This window comes from Kogia breviceps, chromosome 14 (genome assembly GCF_026419965.1).
Source record: "Kogia breviceps isolate mKogBre1 chromosome 14, mKogBre1 haplotype 1, whole genome shotgun sequence".
Taxonomy (NCBI): Eukaryota; Metazoa; Chordata; class Mammalia; order Artiodactyla; family Physeteridae; genus Kogia; species Kogia breviceps.
In genome coordinates, this window is record NC_081323.1 from 21,417,057 (window position 1) to 21,435,062 (window position 18,006).

The window sequence follows — 18,006 nt, forward strand, 5'->3', positions numbered from 1 at the left end:
TCTGTTAGTCCTTTCACTCTGACAAGGGATGGGTAGCAAAAATGGAATAACAACAGCACAATTTCCTGAGTCCTTTACTGTCTGCCAGGCACTGTGCTAATAAGCACTTTCATGGATTTCTCATTTTTCCTTAAACCCCAAGAGGTAAGAATCATTACTATTTTCACTTTCAAATGAGAAACAGGCTTAGAAGAGTTGGAGAACTCTCCAAAGGTCACAAAGCTCAGAGCAGAGTTAAGTGCTGGAGACAGGATAAAACCCCACACAAGTCTGCCTCCAAGCCTGTGAGCACTTCCATAGTTCAAAGAAGGAAAAAGTCTTTGTTTTATAGACCTTTTCTGGTATTAGCATATGAGCATATGAGTTCTTTATGCCATATCTGGGAACTACTGCAAACCAGCAGCATTAAATGTAAGGTCATCTGGCTCCTTTGCCTGTCTTTTCCTTATAAATTGAAGAAACTTAAAAAAAAAAAAAGAGGGGGGTGGGAATCTATAGCTAGACCAGCAAATTCCACATGCAACTTGGGAGAGTTAAACCAAAAAAAAAAAAAAAGACACTCTGAAAGGTTTTATTTTGTTCATTCCATAAGAGAGGGCTAGAATAAAAAAAACTTAGATGGTAATTCAGTGAATAGCTCATTAAGTAGAACAGATTGTAATTCACAGCAGCATAAGCCTGTTTAGGGGCTGCTAAAATAAACAGCTTCGTCTCCAAAGACACACAAGGAGGTGGTACATGTGGCATCAAGGTGCCATTTCTGCAGGGCTGTGTGTGTGTGTTCTAACCCTCCTCCAGCCACATCCTCACTTTAAATGTTAATCTGGGGGCTTCCCTGGTGGTGCAGTGGTTAAGAATCCACCCGCTAATGCAGGGGACAGGGGTTTGAGCCCTAGTCCGGGAAGATCCCACATGCCACGGAGCAACTAAGCCCGTGCGCCACAACTACTGAGCCTGCCCTCTAGAGCCCATGAGCCACAACTACTGAAGCTCACGTGCCTAGAGCCTGTGCTCCGCAACAAGAGAAGCCACCGCAATGAGAAGCCCACCCACCACAAGGAAGAGTAGCCCCCACTCACCGCAACCAGGGAAAGCCTGCAAGCAACAACAAAGAGCCAATGTGGCCAAAGTTAAATAAAATAATTTTAAAAAAATGTTAATCTGTCTTCGAGAGCACTACCAAATCACTACCTTTCCAGGTGCCTCTATCTCTCTCCGCAGGCAAGTCGCAAGTCTCCAAATGAGCGTGTGGATGCTACTCCTAATCTGCCCCTGACAGGCAGCGAGCTGCCCCTCGCTGATGGAAGGAGACAGTCATAAAAGAAGCTGCTATGAAGGCGACAGGAATCCCTCTTTTCTTAATGAGAGGACATGACTCAGAAACCCAGCGGGGGTCACAGTTACTGTCTGTAGTCATGGGCAGGAATTGCCCCACCATTAAGAAAAGGCCAATTTCCTTTTTTCTTCCAAAGCAAAGGGAGAGATAGGTATGTGGAGTTGGGGGAGGCACAAGCAACCGCAAAACAGAATCTTCCTCCATAGAGCTTCTGAAATAGGGCAGACTGTTAGAGAAGGATCCTAGGACTGCAGGTCACTTTCAGCAGGGGAAACAGAAGGCTGGAGAATTAGTAAAAGGGATTTAAAAAAATTTTTTTTGAGAATATACAGCTAACTGATAGCAGCTCTAATAAGAATCCAAGGATATCAGGCCAGAGTTTGCCCACAAAGGGAAAACTATGTGTTAGGCCAGCCTTAACACATGAGCATGTGCCAGGTTTTTACAAACAATTTCATTAATCTTCAAAATGACCCTCTAATAAAACTATGAAAACTAATACACATACGCACACTGGGCAAGGCATTTCCCCAAAGAACAGAATTTATGTGTGGCAGAGCTGGGATTTAACCTTTGGCCGTATGACCCCTGGGTTCATGTTCCTTCTATGGTACCATGATGCCTCCATCACAGGTAGGCCATCCATTTCTAAATTCACTAAAAATAAACAAACAAACAACTAGACTACTAGACTATTCATCTGAATTTTCACAACATATAAGGCAGCCTTGAGAGAACCAGGGCTTCTGTGAAGTTGGGAGAGACTGTGGACCCCACAGAGAGGAGGACAGAGAAGATGAGAAAAGCAAAACAGAGTGCTCAAGGCTACACTGCAAGGTAAGAGTCAGAGGTGGGGGCCAGAACTCAGGCCCCCCAACTTCTCCTCCAATGGTAGGAAAGGATGCCTGTGATCGGGAAGGACGTGGGCAGGGAGGCAGGAGAGTGGGGGAAGGGGCATATGGCTAAATCTGCATCGAGGAAAGAGGGAAGCAGGACAGGGAAAAGCACCATAGCATCCCCTGCCCCACCACCTCTGGCTTCTACTGACTGTTATCTGTGTTCTGCCAAGTTCATAGACTGAGGAGTTTGGGAGCCACTGTTTCAAGAACAGCTGAGAGGAACTCTCAGCAGGACTCCCTTTTTTTTAGGCTTGCCCAGGAGCTTCCAGCAGTTAGCAGAAGACTTGACAGTAGTCTCACACTTCCACCGTCTACACACCTACCAGTGCTTTACGATCACCAATCCCACTCATTCGTTCCTGCGCTTTACCCCCTTTGTACAAATCCTTAAATGAGTTTCAAATGCTAAGGAAATAGTCAAAGTCTGTTTCAGACATCACGGCCTGTGGATGCTGTTTCATTACAAGGAGTCCCTCTTTCTCTTTCCAGGATAAAGCCTGGGATGATTTAACTGTAGCAAAATTAGCATGCAATTTGTAAGTCATTATGGTGCAAAGTATGTGGCAAGAACACTTTATTGAATAAACCTGCTGAGAATAATTTTCCTAGGAACTAAAAAAAGGCTCTCCTCCTTCTTTTAAAATCCCTGCCAGTATCTATATAATTATGTCTTACTTCTGACACTCAGAAGCCAGGCATTTCTGTACACTGAACCAACAGAAGCCAGAAGGAACCCATGAGAAGTCAGGATATCTTCCCAACAACAGGGACCTTGGCATTTTCTGGGCTTCTTCTTGTTTGGGGAGTCAGGTGAAATCTGCTGAGACAAGCACCCTGGGTATTTATAGATCAAAGAGAACTGCTGCTCACGAGAAGAGTCTTAAGAATCACATGCCCTTTAAAAGGTTAACCAGGAAGCCCAAGGGTACCAGATACACTGTGGCCCTGAAGTCGCATGGACACTGAATATAACATGAAAGCATTGGGCAACTGCCCAAGACGTGAAAGTCTATCCTAGTTACAGATTATTGTAGGTAATGTGATTTGAACTGAGTATGTATACAATTACCAGTTTGTCCTGCAGACTCTTCTAAATAGGAGTATCTTTCTGTGTTTAATATAGCTACAGGTATGCCACAGAATTTACACAGTTGTAAAAAATATTTTTTTGATGATGGGGCTATTCAGCGAAAACAAAAATTAGGGTTAAAATGAGAGTTTAGATGTAATGTAGAAAACTCAGGACCCTCTATCTTCCTTAATACCCATGGACAAATATTAATTTTATCTCATGAGTAGCTGTCCTTCATTTACTGCATGTTAATCACTATGTAGGTCCTAAGAATATGATGGGGCTTCCCTGGTGGCGCAGTGGTTGAGAATCTGCCTGCCAATGCAGGGGACACGGGTTTGAGCCCTGGTCTGGGAAGATCCCACATGCCACGGAGGAACTAGACCCATGAGCCACAACTACTGAGCCTGCGTGTCTGGAGCCTGTGCTCCACAACGAGAGGCCACGACAGCGAGAGGCCCGCTCACCACTAGAGAAAGCCCTCGTACAGAAACGAAGACCCAACACACTCAAAAATAAATAAATAAATTTATTTTATAAAAAACCAGAATATGATGAACAAGAGATTAGAGTCGCAGAGACAGAGAGTAAACAAACATATAAAAGAATTACAGGTTATGAAGAAGCACTGGTGATGGGGACACTACTTTACATATGGGTGTCACTGAAAAGCTCTCTGAGGGGGTGACATTTAGGCTGAGACCTGAAAGTAGAAGGAGGCACAGTGTGAGAAGAGGCAGGACGGGGGAGAAGCAAATGCAAAGGCTATACTATACAGCTGGGAGTTAACGCACAGCAGCAGGACAGGAACTGGGAGAAGCAGCGGGGACTCGGATCACACAAAATCTTGCAGTATTAGGGAAGGAAGAAAATCGTGTGCAGAGAGGTGGTGGTAGAAGCAGTGCTCACAGAGAAAAGAAAACTAAAGGTTCTCTGGCCACCTCTACAGGCCAGGACCCGTGGAAGCAGCTTTCACGTGTGTTGTAGCTATGTCACCAAATTCCTAAATATGTAATTCCTCACAGACCCACAGGTTGGGACGTATACCTTCAAACCAAAACACCAGAAAGGAAGAAAATAAAGCTGGGGAAGTTAGGCTATTTGTCCGCAGTTGGCGAACCAGAGAAGCCTGGCTCTAGAGCCCACGCTCCCCCTCACACCTCCTGCCCTGGAATATAACTTATCACTTTGCCCCAAAACTTAACTTGGCTTCCCACTGCCCCTCCTTTGCTCCTGTTCCCCTCTAGTCTGGAAATGCCTTACATGTCTCCTCCTTTTCCGGTTCAGCTTGAATTCTGCCTCATCCACAAAACTGTTAGGGGTGACTCTAGGTGCAGATGGGCCCCCCCCCCCCCCGCTCCTTGGATTCTTCCAGCCCTCGGCAGCGGCAGCAGTACTCCTGGGGCCCATTCTTCTTTTGACACTTCCACCTGTGCTCACCCCCAGCCAGTGCCTAGCTTAGTGCCTTGCACAGAGCAGGTGCCTGAGAAACGTCTGCCAAATGACTGGATTCTTTTCAGTGAATCTTGGTCAACTGCAAACCATGGACACTTGCACGGTGCCCACCCATGGGAATCTGATGTCTGAGGGAAGATGGTGGCTCCAAGACACTAAAAATGTCAATACTTGATCCCCCTTCTCTTGGTCAATACCTGACCCTGTTATTTAAGGTGTTTTTTTGTTGCAGACTTAGCAGAGTATATGAGATATTTATTCATTATGGATCTGACAGTCATCTGACAGTTATCAAATGCCTGAGAAAAAAGTATTCAATTCAGGTCAACAAATATGTGCTGAATTCCCAGTAGGTGTAGGACATTCAAGTTTAACGGGGGTGGCGTGGGGGGTGAGGCCACAGATCGTTTAAGAAAGACTTAAGAGAGTAGGCTGCATGAAGGAGAGAAGAAAAGAGGTGCTTTGTTCCAGGTCACTTCATACCTGTGAGGCGGCTTCATCTGGCAGGATGAGCCTGAGTGCTGGCAGAGAGCGCGGCTCACAAACACGTCCCTCCCCCCAAGCCCACCACGACTCTCCCGGCAACACTGAGGCTGCTGAGCACTAATAGCCTTGGAATGTTTGCCAGGGCCCAGCAAAAGAGCCTTGGCATCAAGGAGACAGGTGTTTGTCAGGGCCCTGCGCCTGTGGCATACAGAAGTACCGTGAATGCTGGCGAGAGTGGCTGCAGCCATTACTCTCCGTCAGTGCTAATCAATTTCACACCCTCTTCAATGCTGATAATAGATAATCTTGTGGGAAGCAGCCCAAGTTTCTTTTTTTTCTTTTTTTTTAAAAACATCTTTATTGGAGTATAATTGCTTTACAATGGTCTGTTAGTTTCTGCTTTATAACAAAGTGAATCAGTCATACACATACATATGTTCCCATATCCCCTCCCTCTTGCGTTTCCCTCCCACCCTCCCTATCCCACCCCTCTAGGTGGTCACAGAGCACGGAGCTGATCTCCCTGTGCTATGCGGCTGCTTCCCACTAGCTAGCTGTTTTACGTTTGGTAGTGTATATATGTCCATGCCACTCTCTCACTTTGTCACAGCTTACCCTTCCCCCTCCCCATATCCTCAACTCTGTGCTCTAGTAGGTCTGTGTCTTTATTCCCATCTTACCCCTAGGTTCTTCATGACCTTTTTATCCTTAGATTCCTGCTCCCTGATGCCCAACAGTTTACTCTGGTTTCTCTCAAAAAACAAAAGAAAACAACACCCTCCCCCCAAAAAAAACCAAACAAAAACCAAAGTCTATTCCAGGTTCACCTCAGATGAAGCATCTGATGGTGCCAATGCTCTGGTCTGCTAGGACAACTCCTTCTGGGTTATCTGGTAAGGAGGATGCTCTTAGGAAAAGGACTGCCTGGCATACTTAAAAGTTACATGGGAATTCCAAAGCAGCTAGGAAAATCTTAACTACAGCAGTAGCTTTTACTTATTGAGCAAAGTAAATACATAGTTTATGCTTAGTCTTCATGATAGCACTGAAAGGGAGGTGTTATGGTCATTTTACAGATGAGAAAATCACAGCTCGGAGAGGTCAACTCATTTGTCCAAGGTCTCAAACCTAGGAAGCAGCAGAGCTCAAATTCAAATCCAGGCTTATCTGACCCCCTACCTCATACGCACCTTTCTACTAGGCTGCTGCTGGCCCTCCATGAAGAAGACAGTCGCTGATCAACCTCTCATTGTGCTTTTAACCCATTTCACTTTCAAAAAATGGCAGTTACCAAAGTATGCTCACCTGAATCTGAGGGAAAATGTTAAGTTGGAGGGGATTTGAGAGACCGCCTTTGCTGATGCCACATTATGGCTAAGAATCTGGGGCTACACGAGGCAGTAGTGACAAGGTGTGGCGAGGCAGTGATTTTGAGGTGGGTGCCTGCACTAAAATCCCAGTCCTCGGACTCCCAGGTGCTCCTTCAACCAGCCCTGAAAATCTCCTTCAGCAGATAACTTGGGGAATTCCATCAGAGCAGGAGTTCTAATTGTCCCATGGCTGTTTCCCTACAAAAGTCTACAGAAAGTTCAATTTGTTTCTAATTATCATTCAGTCAAAGACAAAGAATATATACTTTGGTACTTTAACAATCACTAAGTGTCGACCATGTACAAGTTACTGTGAATGGAAGAAAAGAGGGAAGAGGAAAGTTTAATCAAAGAATAAAATAAAGGGGGTGAGGTGTGTGGAATGAAAGGACTGTGTGTGGAACGTGCTGGTATCTGAAGTCCAGCCTCAGAATTCAGAGTCTCTGCCATGTACCCTGTAATAGTATCACCACATTAAAGAAGAAAGTCCCAGTCAATCAATTCAATCAATCAACAAACATCTGAGGACTTACTAGGTTTAGAGAGCACAGGGAAATCACAAGAATAATACACATGGTTACCTAGCTACTGGTATTCATAAATGAAGGTATAGTTTGTGAAAGGGAATGGGTGGCTTAGAAGGGCACAGACAACAAGGTCACTGTTTTCCCCAAGCTCTAGTCTCTCACCCTGGCCTGAGGCACAACTTGAGGGAAGATGCTAGTGTAATTCCCAATGTACACAGCTCTGCCTGATGGCTGGCTTGTCCCAACACAGATGGGAGGGGTGCTGAAACAGGCTCTCCCACCAGTGAGGCTCAAAAGCCTACAGTGTGTCTTTTAAGGCAAGAAGAGTGAAAAGAAAATAGAGTGATATAGAAAATCCAGATCACGAAGAAAATGGGCTCTACTACAGACTTTGAAAAAAGCAAAAAAAGGAACATTGTGCAACATGTCCATAGACTGAGGGTACTTCCCTGGTGGTGCAGTGGTTAAGAATCTGCCTGCCAATGCAGGGGACACGGGTTTGATCCCTGGGAAGATACCACATGCCGTGGAGCAACTAAGCTCATGTACCACAACTACTGAGGCTGTGCTCTAGAGCCCACGAGCCACAACTACTGAGCCTATGTGCCACAACTACTGAAGCCCGAGCGCCCTAGAGCCCACGTGCTGCAACTACTGAAGCCCGTGCTCCTCCACAAGAGAAGCCGCTACGATGAGAAGCCCGTGCACCACAACGAAGAGTAGCCCCTGCTTGCCGCAACTAGAGAAAGCCCACACGCAGCAACTAAGACCCAACGCGGCCAAAAACAAAAAAGAGAGAGACTACAAATCAGACATTAACCAATATGAAAACCTGCCCCAATTAAAGGGACAGATGAGAAAGCTACAGAGGACAGAGACAGCAGAGAACAAAATAGATGCAGATGAAAAATACAGGAGGTAGGATAACACCCTAGGTAAGTATGGCTTGTCAAGAAAAAACATCTAGCAGGTTTCATCTCTCTCAGCAACCACCGCATCAGACAGTGCGGCTCAGTCACTCTGACCTGGTGTGCAGGCCGTGCTGCAGAGCTTTGAGCTCTCTTCTCTAGGTCTCCAGGTTTCATCTGCAAATGCGGGAACTGGATTCAATGACCTCACAGTTTCCTTCCAGTGCCTCCCTATGACTACAGAAGCCAGCAAGTGTGTGTGCCAAGACACACTCTGCCACTGTGGTACCAAGTCACAGCACTGTGCTTTGGTCAGATTTTCGAAGAGAAGCTCTTGTCAAGGGTACTTGTGCTACCACCCAGACTCCCAGGTCAGACCGGGATCAATTGTACACATCCATCCTCTTCAGGGACTTTACTCCTGTTAAAAGAGCAGTTATAACCGCTGGCGGACTGTCATCTGCTCGGCTCTTATGACATGTTAGGTGGCACACGTAGGTAGATGGCACCTTTGCCCTTGCCTGTCCTGTGGGGAGATACGAGGTGCACAAGGGACCCAATGGAGTGCAAGTCAATAGCTGGCAAAAGACAGGAAGGGATACGTACGTGTTTTTCCCCTTCAATCTTCTTGTCGGCCACCTGCATTGCATCCAGATATTTAAAATGCAATTCCATCAGCCTGTCAACCTGAAAGAGAGATACTTCACAGGTATGAGTGAGAAAGAAAGAGAATACCAAGGCAAGAGAGCACTGGAGCTCCTATTCGTCTTACTGTCACTCCCCACAAAGGGAAAGCCACTCTACCACTTCTCACTCTGGATATGAGCTTTGCTGCGGAACACATTAGGAATGGATCAAACGGCTTCGGCAGAACAAAGCAAACCTTAGCATGGATGCAGTTTGAACACAGGCCCACTCCCGAAGGACACTATACATTCCCAGCCCTTCTAGGACTCCCCTGAATTCACGTGGTTAAAAACAAACAAATAAATAAAAATTCAAGTCCCTTCTTGCAAAGAGAAGCATGAAGTTACATACTTCATATTCACTTAGAACTATACAGAAATTTCTTTTTCAAACTGAAACCTTTCATGTTCAGATTCTGCCCCAGAGCTAATCTTTTTTTTTAAAAAGGTCTAAGTAAAATCTCTCTAGTTGCTTTTCAGTCAGAAGAGAGTGTAAGAAAAACTCCTTCACAGCTTAAAAAAAGCCCGACTTTTGCTTAGCAATAACCTAAAAATCAGTTCCAAACTTAGCAAAAGTCATGCTTCAAACATGGCCTGAGGAATACTGAGTGGGTTTGAAAGTTTCATTTTTTCCTTAAGACTCCCAAAAGATTGAAGAACACTGTGAAGTCAGCCTAAACTTCTAACCTCTCTTTTTACTGGGTTGGCACCACTATGGTTCTTGGCAACCCTGGTATTTACCCAGGAGCTGGTATTGATTGATAGCAGATGTTGCTTCAACATAGCATCAGACAGTCAGGAAGACTGTGCCCAAACCTTCCCTGGTTAACAATGATGACCCTAAGATCTTATATATTTCAGTTTACAAAGTATTCTTTCCTTAAACATTAGAAAAACCTGATAAGGCAGGCAGGGAAGATAGAGAGCAACCCTAATTTTAAAGATGAGGAAGCTGACACACAGACATTAGATGATGTCACCAGGGTGACATGATTGCTAAGATGTTCTGTGTCCTAACCCAATGGCCTCTTCTTCTTTTTCTTTTTCAAACAACAATTGCATTTATTTGTATTACTTACATGGTAACAAATGGTTTCATTGCATATTAAGAATTTTTAAAGCACTGACCTGATCTTTTCCTGCTCATCTTAATGATCCATAATGGTACACTGTTGCATACAGAAATGGTTTCAAAATATTTGGGGTCAAGGGTAACGCATTAGGAGATGAGAGGCAGAATAACCAGAAAAACCTTTGAGATCCAAACCAATGGAGCCCAGATGCTGGGGAAGATATTTTAGGGCAGGAACACTTAACCCAGCACTCCTCAGATCACATCAGGGAGACAGTGATTCTATTCCCGCTGGTCCCGGTCCCATCTTTACAGTCCAACAAGCACCCACCTTCTCACTGTCATTTTCAGTGAATTTATTCAGAAGCCGGGTCCGCTGCTGCCCTCTCAGGTTCCGCAGGAGGGAAGCCAGGATCGAACAGACATGCTCTGGGTTGGGAAGGAGAAAAGAGAACTTGCTGTGATCAGAGCAGTAATTATTACCTCTCTTCAAGCCTGGTCTGGTTCTACTGAAGGAGGAATAAGTAGGTCTTCCCTGACTGCAGCTACTGATTAATAAGACAAGAACCTAAATTGTGTCAATGGAAAACTGAACTGATTTTCACATATGGTGCAAGAAACGTATTCAAAAGGGATTATATCCCCAAGGACAACTTGAGCAAGTGAATCAAAAAAAAAAAAAAAAAAAAAAAAAAGAATTTTTAAAAACCAAGGATAATGACGTTGAAAAGGAGATGGCAGAGTAAAGTTTGTTTTGAAATAAAATGCTCACAGTGTGGGCAACAAATATTCTGTTTGAAAACTGACTGAACATCTTCATATGCCAAAGTTTGAGTTCTCAAAAAGTCACTTTCCTCATATATCAGAGAAGCATTCCCCACTACTTCATTTCCCCAATCTCTCTCTCTCTTTTTTTTTTTTTTGCGGTATGCGGGCCTCTCACTGTTGTGGCCTCTCCCATTAAGGAGCACAGGCTCCAGACGTGCAGGCTCAGCAGCCATGGCTCACGGGCCCAGCCGCTCCGCAGCATGTGGGATCTTCCCGGACCGGGGCACGAATCCGTGTCCCCTGCGTCAGCAGGCGGACTCTCAACCACTGCGCCACCAGGGAAGCGCCCCCAATCTCTTAATGTTAGTTATTCAGTCTTTAGACTTCTATTTCTACCTCCTACACCTTCTTCTATCTACTTTCACCTCCCTGGGGATCTCATCTAGTCCCACAGCTTTAAAGACCATTTACATGCTGACAACTCCCATACTTGTGTCTATAGGCCAGTCCTGTTTTCTGAACACAGGCTCATGAATTCACCTGTCTACCTGCTCTCTCCACTTGGTTGTCTAACAGGTCCTTTAAACTGAACACGGTTTTGGAACCAAGCTCCTGACCTCCCGCCTCAGGCCTGTCCCCAGTTTGTTCCACTGAGTTAATGGCAACTAGGTCCTCCAATTTCTCAAGCCAAAAACAGTGGCGATATCCTTGATTCTCTTCTTTCTCACATGTCCCATAGAAACCTTGTCAGCTGTAGTTTCAAATTACACCCAGGACTCCATGTCTTCTTACTGCTACCCCCACTGCCATTACACTGGTCCACAGCACCATCACCTCTTGCTTGGAATACTCAGCAGCCTGCTTGTGGGGCTCTCTGCTTCCACCCTTGCCCGCTTTGGCCTGATCTCCATAGAGCAGTCAGAATGATCCTTTCTTTAGGTTAAAACCTAAGTCAGACCCTATCATTCTTCTGTGTAAAACGCTCTAATGGCTCCCCACTCACTCAGACTAAATGCTGTTTCTAACGTCAGACAGGCTTCTGCCCTGGGGCCTCTGCACTTAACTGTTTTCCTTGCCTGAGATGCTCCTCACCAGACTATCTGCATGGCTCAATCTTCAAACCTAGTTTTACTCAACTGTCATCTTCTCAATGGGGCTTTTCCTTGACCACCCTATTTAAAAATGCAGTGCTCCAACACCACTGATTTCCAAGTCTTAACTGCTTTATTTTTCTCTTCAGCATGCATTATCTTCTAAAATACTGTATAATTAATTATTTGTTTTGTTCACTGCCACCCTTCAATTAGAATATAAGCTCCTTGAAGGAAGGGATTTTAGTCCGCTTTGTTCATTGGTATATCCCTGGTCCCACAACAATGTCTAGCACATAGTAGGTGCTTTAGAAATGCCTGCTGAATAAATAGGAAGAAAGCAGGCTCTCAATACAAGTTTTTGGTGGTGGTGGTGGTGGAACCAGACAAACAAATCACTCTTTTTTTTTTTTTTTGGTACGCGGGCCTCTCACTACTGTGGCCTCTCCCATTGCGGAGCACAGGCTCCGGACGCGCAGGCTCAGTGGCCATGGCTCACGGGCCCAGCCGCTCCGCGGCATGTGGGATCTTCCCGGACCGGGGCACGAACCCGCGTCCCCTGCAACGGCAGGCGGACTCTCAACCACTGCGCCACCAGGGAAGCCTGAAATCACTCTTGAACTCTGGGTATTTTTCAAATGCCTTTGAATAGCTTTCACCTTTTGTATATAGTGCCTATCCCAAGTTCAGAGTAATAGCACCCTTGCATTGGTAATATGTTCTCAAACCATCAGTTACAAAACGGTCCTTAAAGATATTTTGCATTTGGGAGTAAGTGGATGACTTTTTCTTAGGGAGCCATCAGTTTGAATAAAATATCTCTAAATCAGTAGATTCACTTTTTTAAGTATAAATTTTTTCTTAAAATATGCTGTGGAGAGAGGTGTTATACCTTCTCAAGACCCCAAGTTCACCCCAATATCTTTCTTCTAACTTCTGTTGTAAAGCTGGGATTGAGCTAGTATAAGCTCCACCTTGAAAAAAAGGAAGGGGCACAGAACAGGAGTAGGGTGAGATGAGGGTAGAAAGCGGCGAGTGGACAGAAAAGGACCTGTCTTCACAGGAAGGCAAAAAACATCATGAACCTAGGGTAAGGAACCAAGACAGCTCAGCTCAGGGTGGCAAAGTGTAATAAGAAGGGATGTCTTTGGAGGCTCACATCAGGCAATAACAACAAAAAAACAAAGTTCTGCATATGTCAAGGAGAGAAGATTAGAGGAAGGAAGAGTGGGGGATGTAATCAGTTCTGCAATCTTGGGCCAAGCAACTGGATGTGGCTCTGATCTCTTCAAGTTGGTGAACAGATGTGGGACAGGCCATAAAAAATGCAGTGAATTTTAACAAGCTTAGTTCTGATACTCCGAAATTACTCAGCATGACAACTGGTAACAACCTCCATGTATATATATGACAATCTGACAACCATAGAGGAAGAAAAAAAAAAAATCTGCCAGAGAGTTCTCATAGATGACCTAGGCCAAATCTTTTATTGTACCTATAGAAAAATCGAGGCCCAGAGAGAAGTGACTTGTCCACACAGCTAATTGGTGAAACAGGTAGAACCCAAATTTCAGATTACTCACTCAATCATTCACTGACCACTTACGTCTGTGCCTGGCAAGCACTTGGTTATCAGGGCCTCCAAACAACATAGTATCCCTAACCTTAAGGAGCTCTGTATTTAGTGAGGAAAACAAAACAATAATTACAGTGCACTGTGACAAGTTCCATCACTGAGGTAGGCAGAGGGGATCTGGGGAACACAGACAAGGTATAGCTGACCTAGAGGAATTCCCACTGGAGGTAACAAACAACTGAAAATCTTAAAACAAAACAAAACTAAAAAGCTGTGGCTGACAACTAGATAGAGAAGATAGAGCACTCCAGGCAGAAGGAACAATATATGCAAAGGCCGGTTTGGATGGCGTATCACATACACATGGGGGAGGAGAGGCCAGTCAGGTGGGGAAAGGCTCGAGAAAAAAGCGACAAGGATCCACCAATGAATTTTAAGCTGTAGACAGATAAGACTAGATATGAGTTTAGACCAATCCTTGGCTGCTAGATTCCTTTTAGAGATCAAGATAATGTTTCTCTTTTCCTCTTTTTCTTTTTTGTGCCGTTTACCTGAGTTACCTCTTTGCCTTGGCTGTTAAGAAGCTCAAAGGTGAGTCCATGCTCAACCACAGGAGTCAATTTCTTTTACTACTTTATTATTGACTCTCTCCATCCTCCACCAATGGATTTTAAAATAAAAGGAATGGATGCATATGGTAAAAACCAAACTATACAAAAAGGTATGAATGTCCTCAACAAATATTTATTGAGCACGGACTAATATTTTTCTTTTCCCATACTCCTCTCACTACCCTGTTCATCTCTCTCAGAGGACAAAAAACTACTAGTATCTTGTGTACATTTACAGGAGGGGAAAAAATATATATATACATACATACACACATGTATGTATATATACATACATGTGTGTAAATATATACACATATATTCTCTACTATATTTTTCCATAGCAGCACATACTTTTTTTTTAATGGCTGTCAGGATTCCACTGAACTTATTTATCATAATTTAACTAATGCCCCAGTCATGGATATTAGGTGGGTTCCAGTTTTGGGTTGTTTGTTGTTTTTGCTATTAGAAACAACGCTGCAATGAATGTCCATGTACATGTATTCTGGCACGTATACCTTTATTTCTGGCATGTATGCACTTTTGCACATATATTCTTTTTTTTTTTTTTTTGCGGTACGCGGGCCTCTCACTGTTGTGGCCTCTCCTGTTGCGGAGCACAGGCTCCGGACGCGCAGGCTCAGCAGCCATGGCTCACAGGCCCAGCCGCTCCGCAGCACATAGGATCTTCCCACACCGGGACACGAACCCGTGTCCCCTGCATCGGCAGGCGGACTCTCAACCACTGCGCCACCAGGGAAGCCCTGCGCATATATTCTTATGACCAGTTCCTAGAAGTGGAAGTGGTGAGTCAAAAGCTGTTGACATATAAAATGTTGAAAGACATTGACAAATGGTCTTCCAAGAAGGTTGTACCAATTAACTTCCACTCTCAGTATGTGTAAGTGTGTGTGTATCTATGTGTTTGTTTTTTTTTTTAATCTATGTGTTTTGTACATACAAAAAGCTTTGATGATTACCTTTTATATGTGGGAAGCATGTAACTTAGTAGAAAAAGCTTACATTTTGGAGTCAGACAACATAGGTTCAAATCTAAGCTCCTACCACTTGCTCAAGGGCATGACCTTAAGTAAGTTAATTAACCAGAATGTGCTGGGAAATACCGACATGCACATACACATGTATCATACATACACACTGAGAGTGGAAGTATAATTTTATATACATAGTGTAAAAGAATATCTATTTTCTCATATCCTCGCTCAGATTGGATATTATCCAACTTAGAAATTACGACAACCTTGTAGGTGAAAAATGGGATCTTCTTTCGAATAGCATGTTTTTATTTGTATTATGAATAAGGTCAAACACTTTTTCTGATGTTTACTGACCATTTGCATTGCTCTCTGTGTGAAGTGCCCGGCCTTATCCTTTGCCCATTTTGATTTCTATGAGCTCTTTGTAAATTAAGAATATTATCCTTTTGTCTTCTACACTGCAAATATTTCCCCCAGTTTGACATCTGTCTTTTGACAAATTCTTACTCAAAGCTAAGATTTAGTATCACCATATTGTTTTGCTGTAAGTTGCTTCAAATTCTGGTATGAAAGTAAGCAGGGTACAATAATAACTGTCACCAATTTACTGTGTATCAGTAACAGTAGGCTTGAGTCTGTACACAATTTTCTCATTGAATCTTCACTACTAAGCTATGCAAAAGGTACTATTCTCATTTCTGAGTTATTATGCAGAATCCAAGTGTCAGAGAGGTTAATCAATTTACTTAGTAGGTCATGTCCTTGAGAGAGTGGTGGGAACTTAGATTTGAACCCATGTTGTCTGGCTCCAAAATGGAAGCTTTTCCTACTAGGTTACATACTCCCACATATAAAAGGTAACCATCAAAGCTTTTAAAGAAGAAACTTTTATGATAAAAGAGATCAGAAACTAAACCATGCAAAGCCTTAAAATGTACTTCATGTGGGGGGCTCACTGTGTCCAAAAGACAGGCACTATGTACATGTGGATTAACAAAAAAATCAATAGTTTTAACGAGAGGAAAGTGAAGCAAAAGGCCATATGGAGGTAAGACATGAATAACATCCCTCTTTTCTCTTTTACTGAATTACTCTTTCCAGAAGCAATTTCTAGCAGAGTCCAAATAAAGAAGTGACTTTGAGTTCTGGGTAGTTCCACAAATACTAAACCAAAACTTCTCAGTAATTCTCCCATTTAATCTTCCTGATTAAGATGGATGAGGAGTTGCAAGAGAATGTTCTTTTTTTTTGGAGGGGGGGGCCACGCTGCACGGCTTGCACAATCTTAGCTCCCCGACCAGGGACTGAACCCAGGCCCTGGCAGTGAGAGCGCAGAGTCCTAACCACTGGACCACCAGGGAATTCCCAAGAGAATGTTCTTTATATACCTCAACAAGATGGGATGTGGGGTGCTGCTGGCACAGAGAGAGTGTCAGGAGCTGTAACTTTTCAAAGAGGAAAATATAATAAAGAGGAGAATCATTTTTTTTTGGAACTAGATCACATTAGCATGTATTTCCACAGCTCATCCCATCCTGGAACAGGAGATACCTTGATCAATTGCAGTGGTATACTAAGAACAAATGACATATACCTATTAGTTTGGGATTTTAAGTAAAGGACAGGTTGTCATAGGCAGACTTGAATCTGCCTATGTTCTTTGCATCTCTCTCTCTGGGTGCTGTGGCTGGTCATAGGTCACTGGTGCCTGCCAGATAGGAAAACACTTCATTCACCCTAAGTTTTGCACATACACATGAGTGCAAACAGACACACACACACACACGCTTTCATTAGCCACTAATAAATGTAGCTTCCCTAGGAACAGATTTCAGCTCAAGGTGGTGTCAATTTCTCATGCACCAAGGAGATGGGGAGAGCTGCTGGCACAGAGAGCAGAGGAGATAACAGGTTTATCTGCTGGCCACCACTGCTCAGCTGCTCTGTCATTTCAACAGGATAAAATGGAGGTGAAGGATGGCTGTGGAGCTGTCAATACAGACAGGGTTGATGTGGTGGCCCCACTGCAGAGAACAACCTCTAAGGCAGGACCCAGGAAGAGCAGAACATACGCACGCACGCGCACACACATTAAAGGAATCCACAAGGCGCAGGGAGGGGAAGGTCATGCAAATCTACACTTTGAAGTCACTAGGTAAGGAGGCAGGGGTCTTGGTGGAGAATTAGAGAGCCAGTATTGAAACTGTGTGCCAGTGTGAGTCCCTGCCTGCTGGGTGCCTTGCTCAACAGTCAGACAACTGACTGCCTCAGACACTAATTAGTGAAGCTGCCTAGAGGAGTGGTTCTGGCCCATTCTTCCCCCAGCTCAAATCCCTTCAGGGCCTCTCAAGAGTGATTAGCAATGGGTTAGACCCTCCTGGATATACTACGCAAGGGGGGGCTAAAAGTTGGATTCTCTAGGGTCAATCAGAATTCTGTAATTTTCAGAGCTGAAAGTGAGAATTAGAAATCTTTGGTTCAACTCCTCTGGGATTTCAAGTATAGAAACAAGAGCCCTGATAAAGGATGTGATTTGCTGCTTCCAGTCAAAAGTACCTTTCTAGGTCACTGAAATCTAGATCTGCAATTTGTCCCCCCCCCCCTTACTTTTTCCTTCTTAAAATCATGACAAACACTTTTGAGAACCTGATGAACCCTGATGCATGCTATTCCCTCCCGTATATACAGATAGATACAAATGCTACATTTCCGTTTCAGAGTGTTCCCATCTCTTAGGGATGGCTCTTGGGTTAAGAACCCAAGATCTAGTATACCCAGATCAGAGGTCTTTCCAGAATGGCACAACCAGACGGTGGCAATCACTCTAACCAGCCTCCTACAGTATGTGCCACTTTTGTAAAGAATGAGATGGAAGTGCATTTCCCATCCTCATTCTTAAAAAAGTATGGTCCAAATCCCAATAGGCTAACGTCACCTCTCTCTGTGAGGAGAGTTATTCATCCAGACGGGCCTATAAACAACTAGGCCTATCAGTGTCCTACTGCTGAGAGGTACACTGAGAGGACTAACTCCAGGGACCTCCTCCAGAAATGCCAAGTGAACTAATTAATTAATTAATTATGTGGGGCTTCAGGATCAGACAGACTTGGATTCAAATCTTGCCTCTGACACTGACCGGCTAGTTAAACTA

The 18,006-nt window shown here is 44.1% G+C and overlaps 1 protein-coding gene across 1 annotated transcript in view; it reads right to left on the reverse strand.

Moving 5' to 3' along the window:
• The window catches only part of CTNNBL1 (catenin beta like 1), a 163,884-nt gene that overhangs the window by 18,457 nt on the left and 127,421 nt on the right, over positions 1-18,006 (reverse strand). Inside the window, exons 12-13 of the mRNA XM_067013505.1 lie at positions 10,143-10,240; positions 8,660-8,740 (exon numbers count right to left, since the gene is read on the reverse strand). Of these exons, the coding sequence (XP_066869606.1) occupies positions 8,660-8,740; positions 10,143-10,240 (179 nt within the window). The remainder of the gene's footprint in view (positions 1-8,659; positions 8,741-10,142; positions 10,241-18,006) is intronic.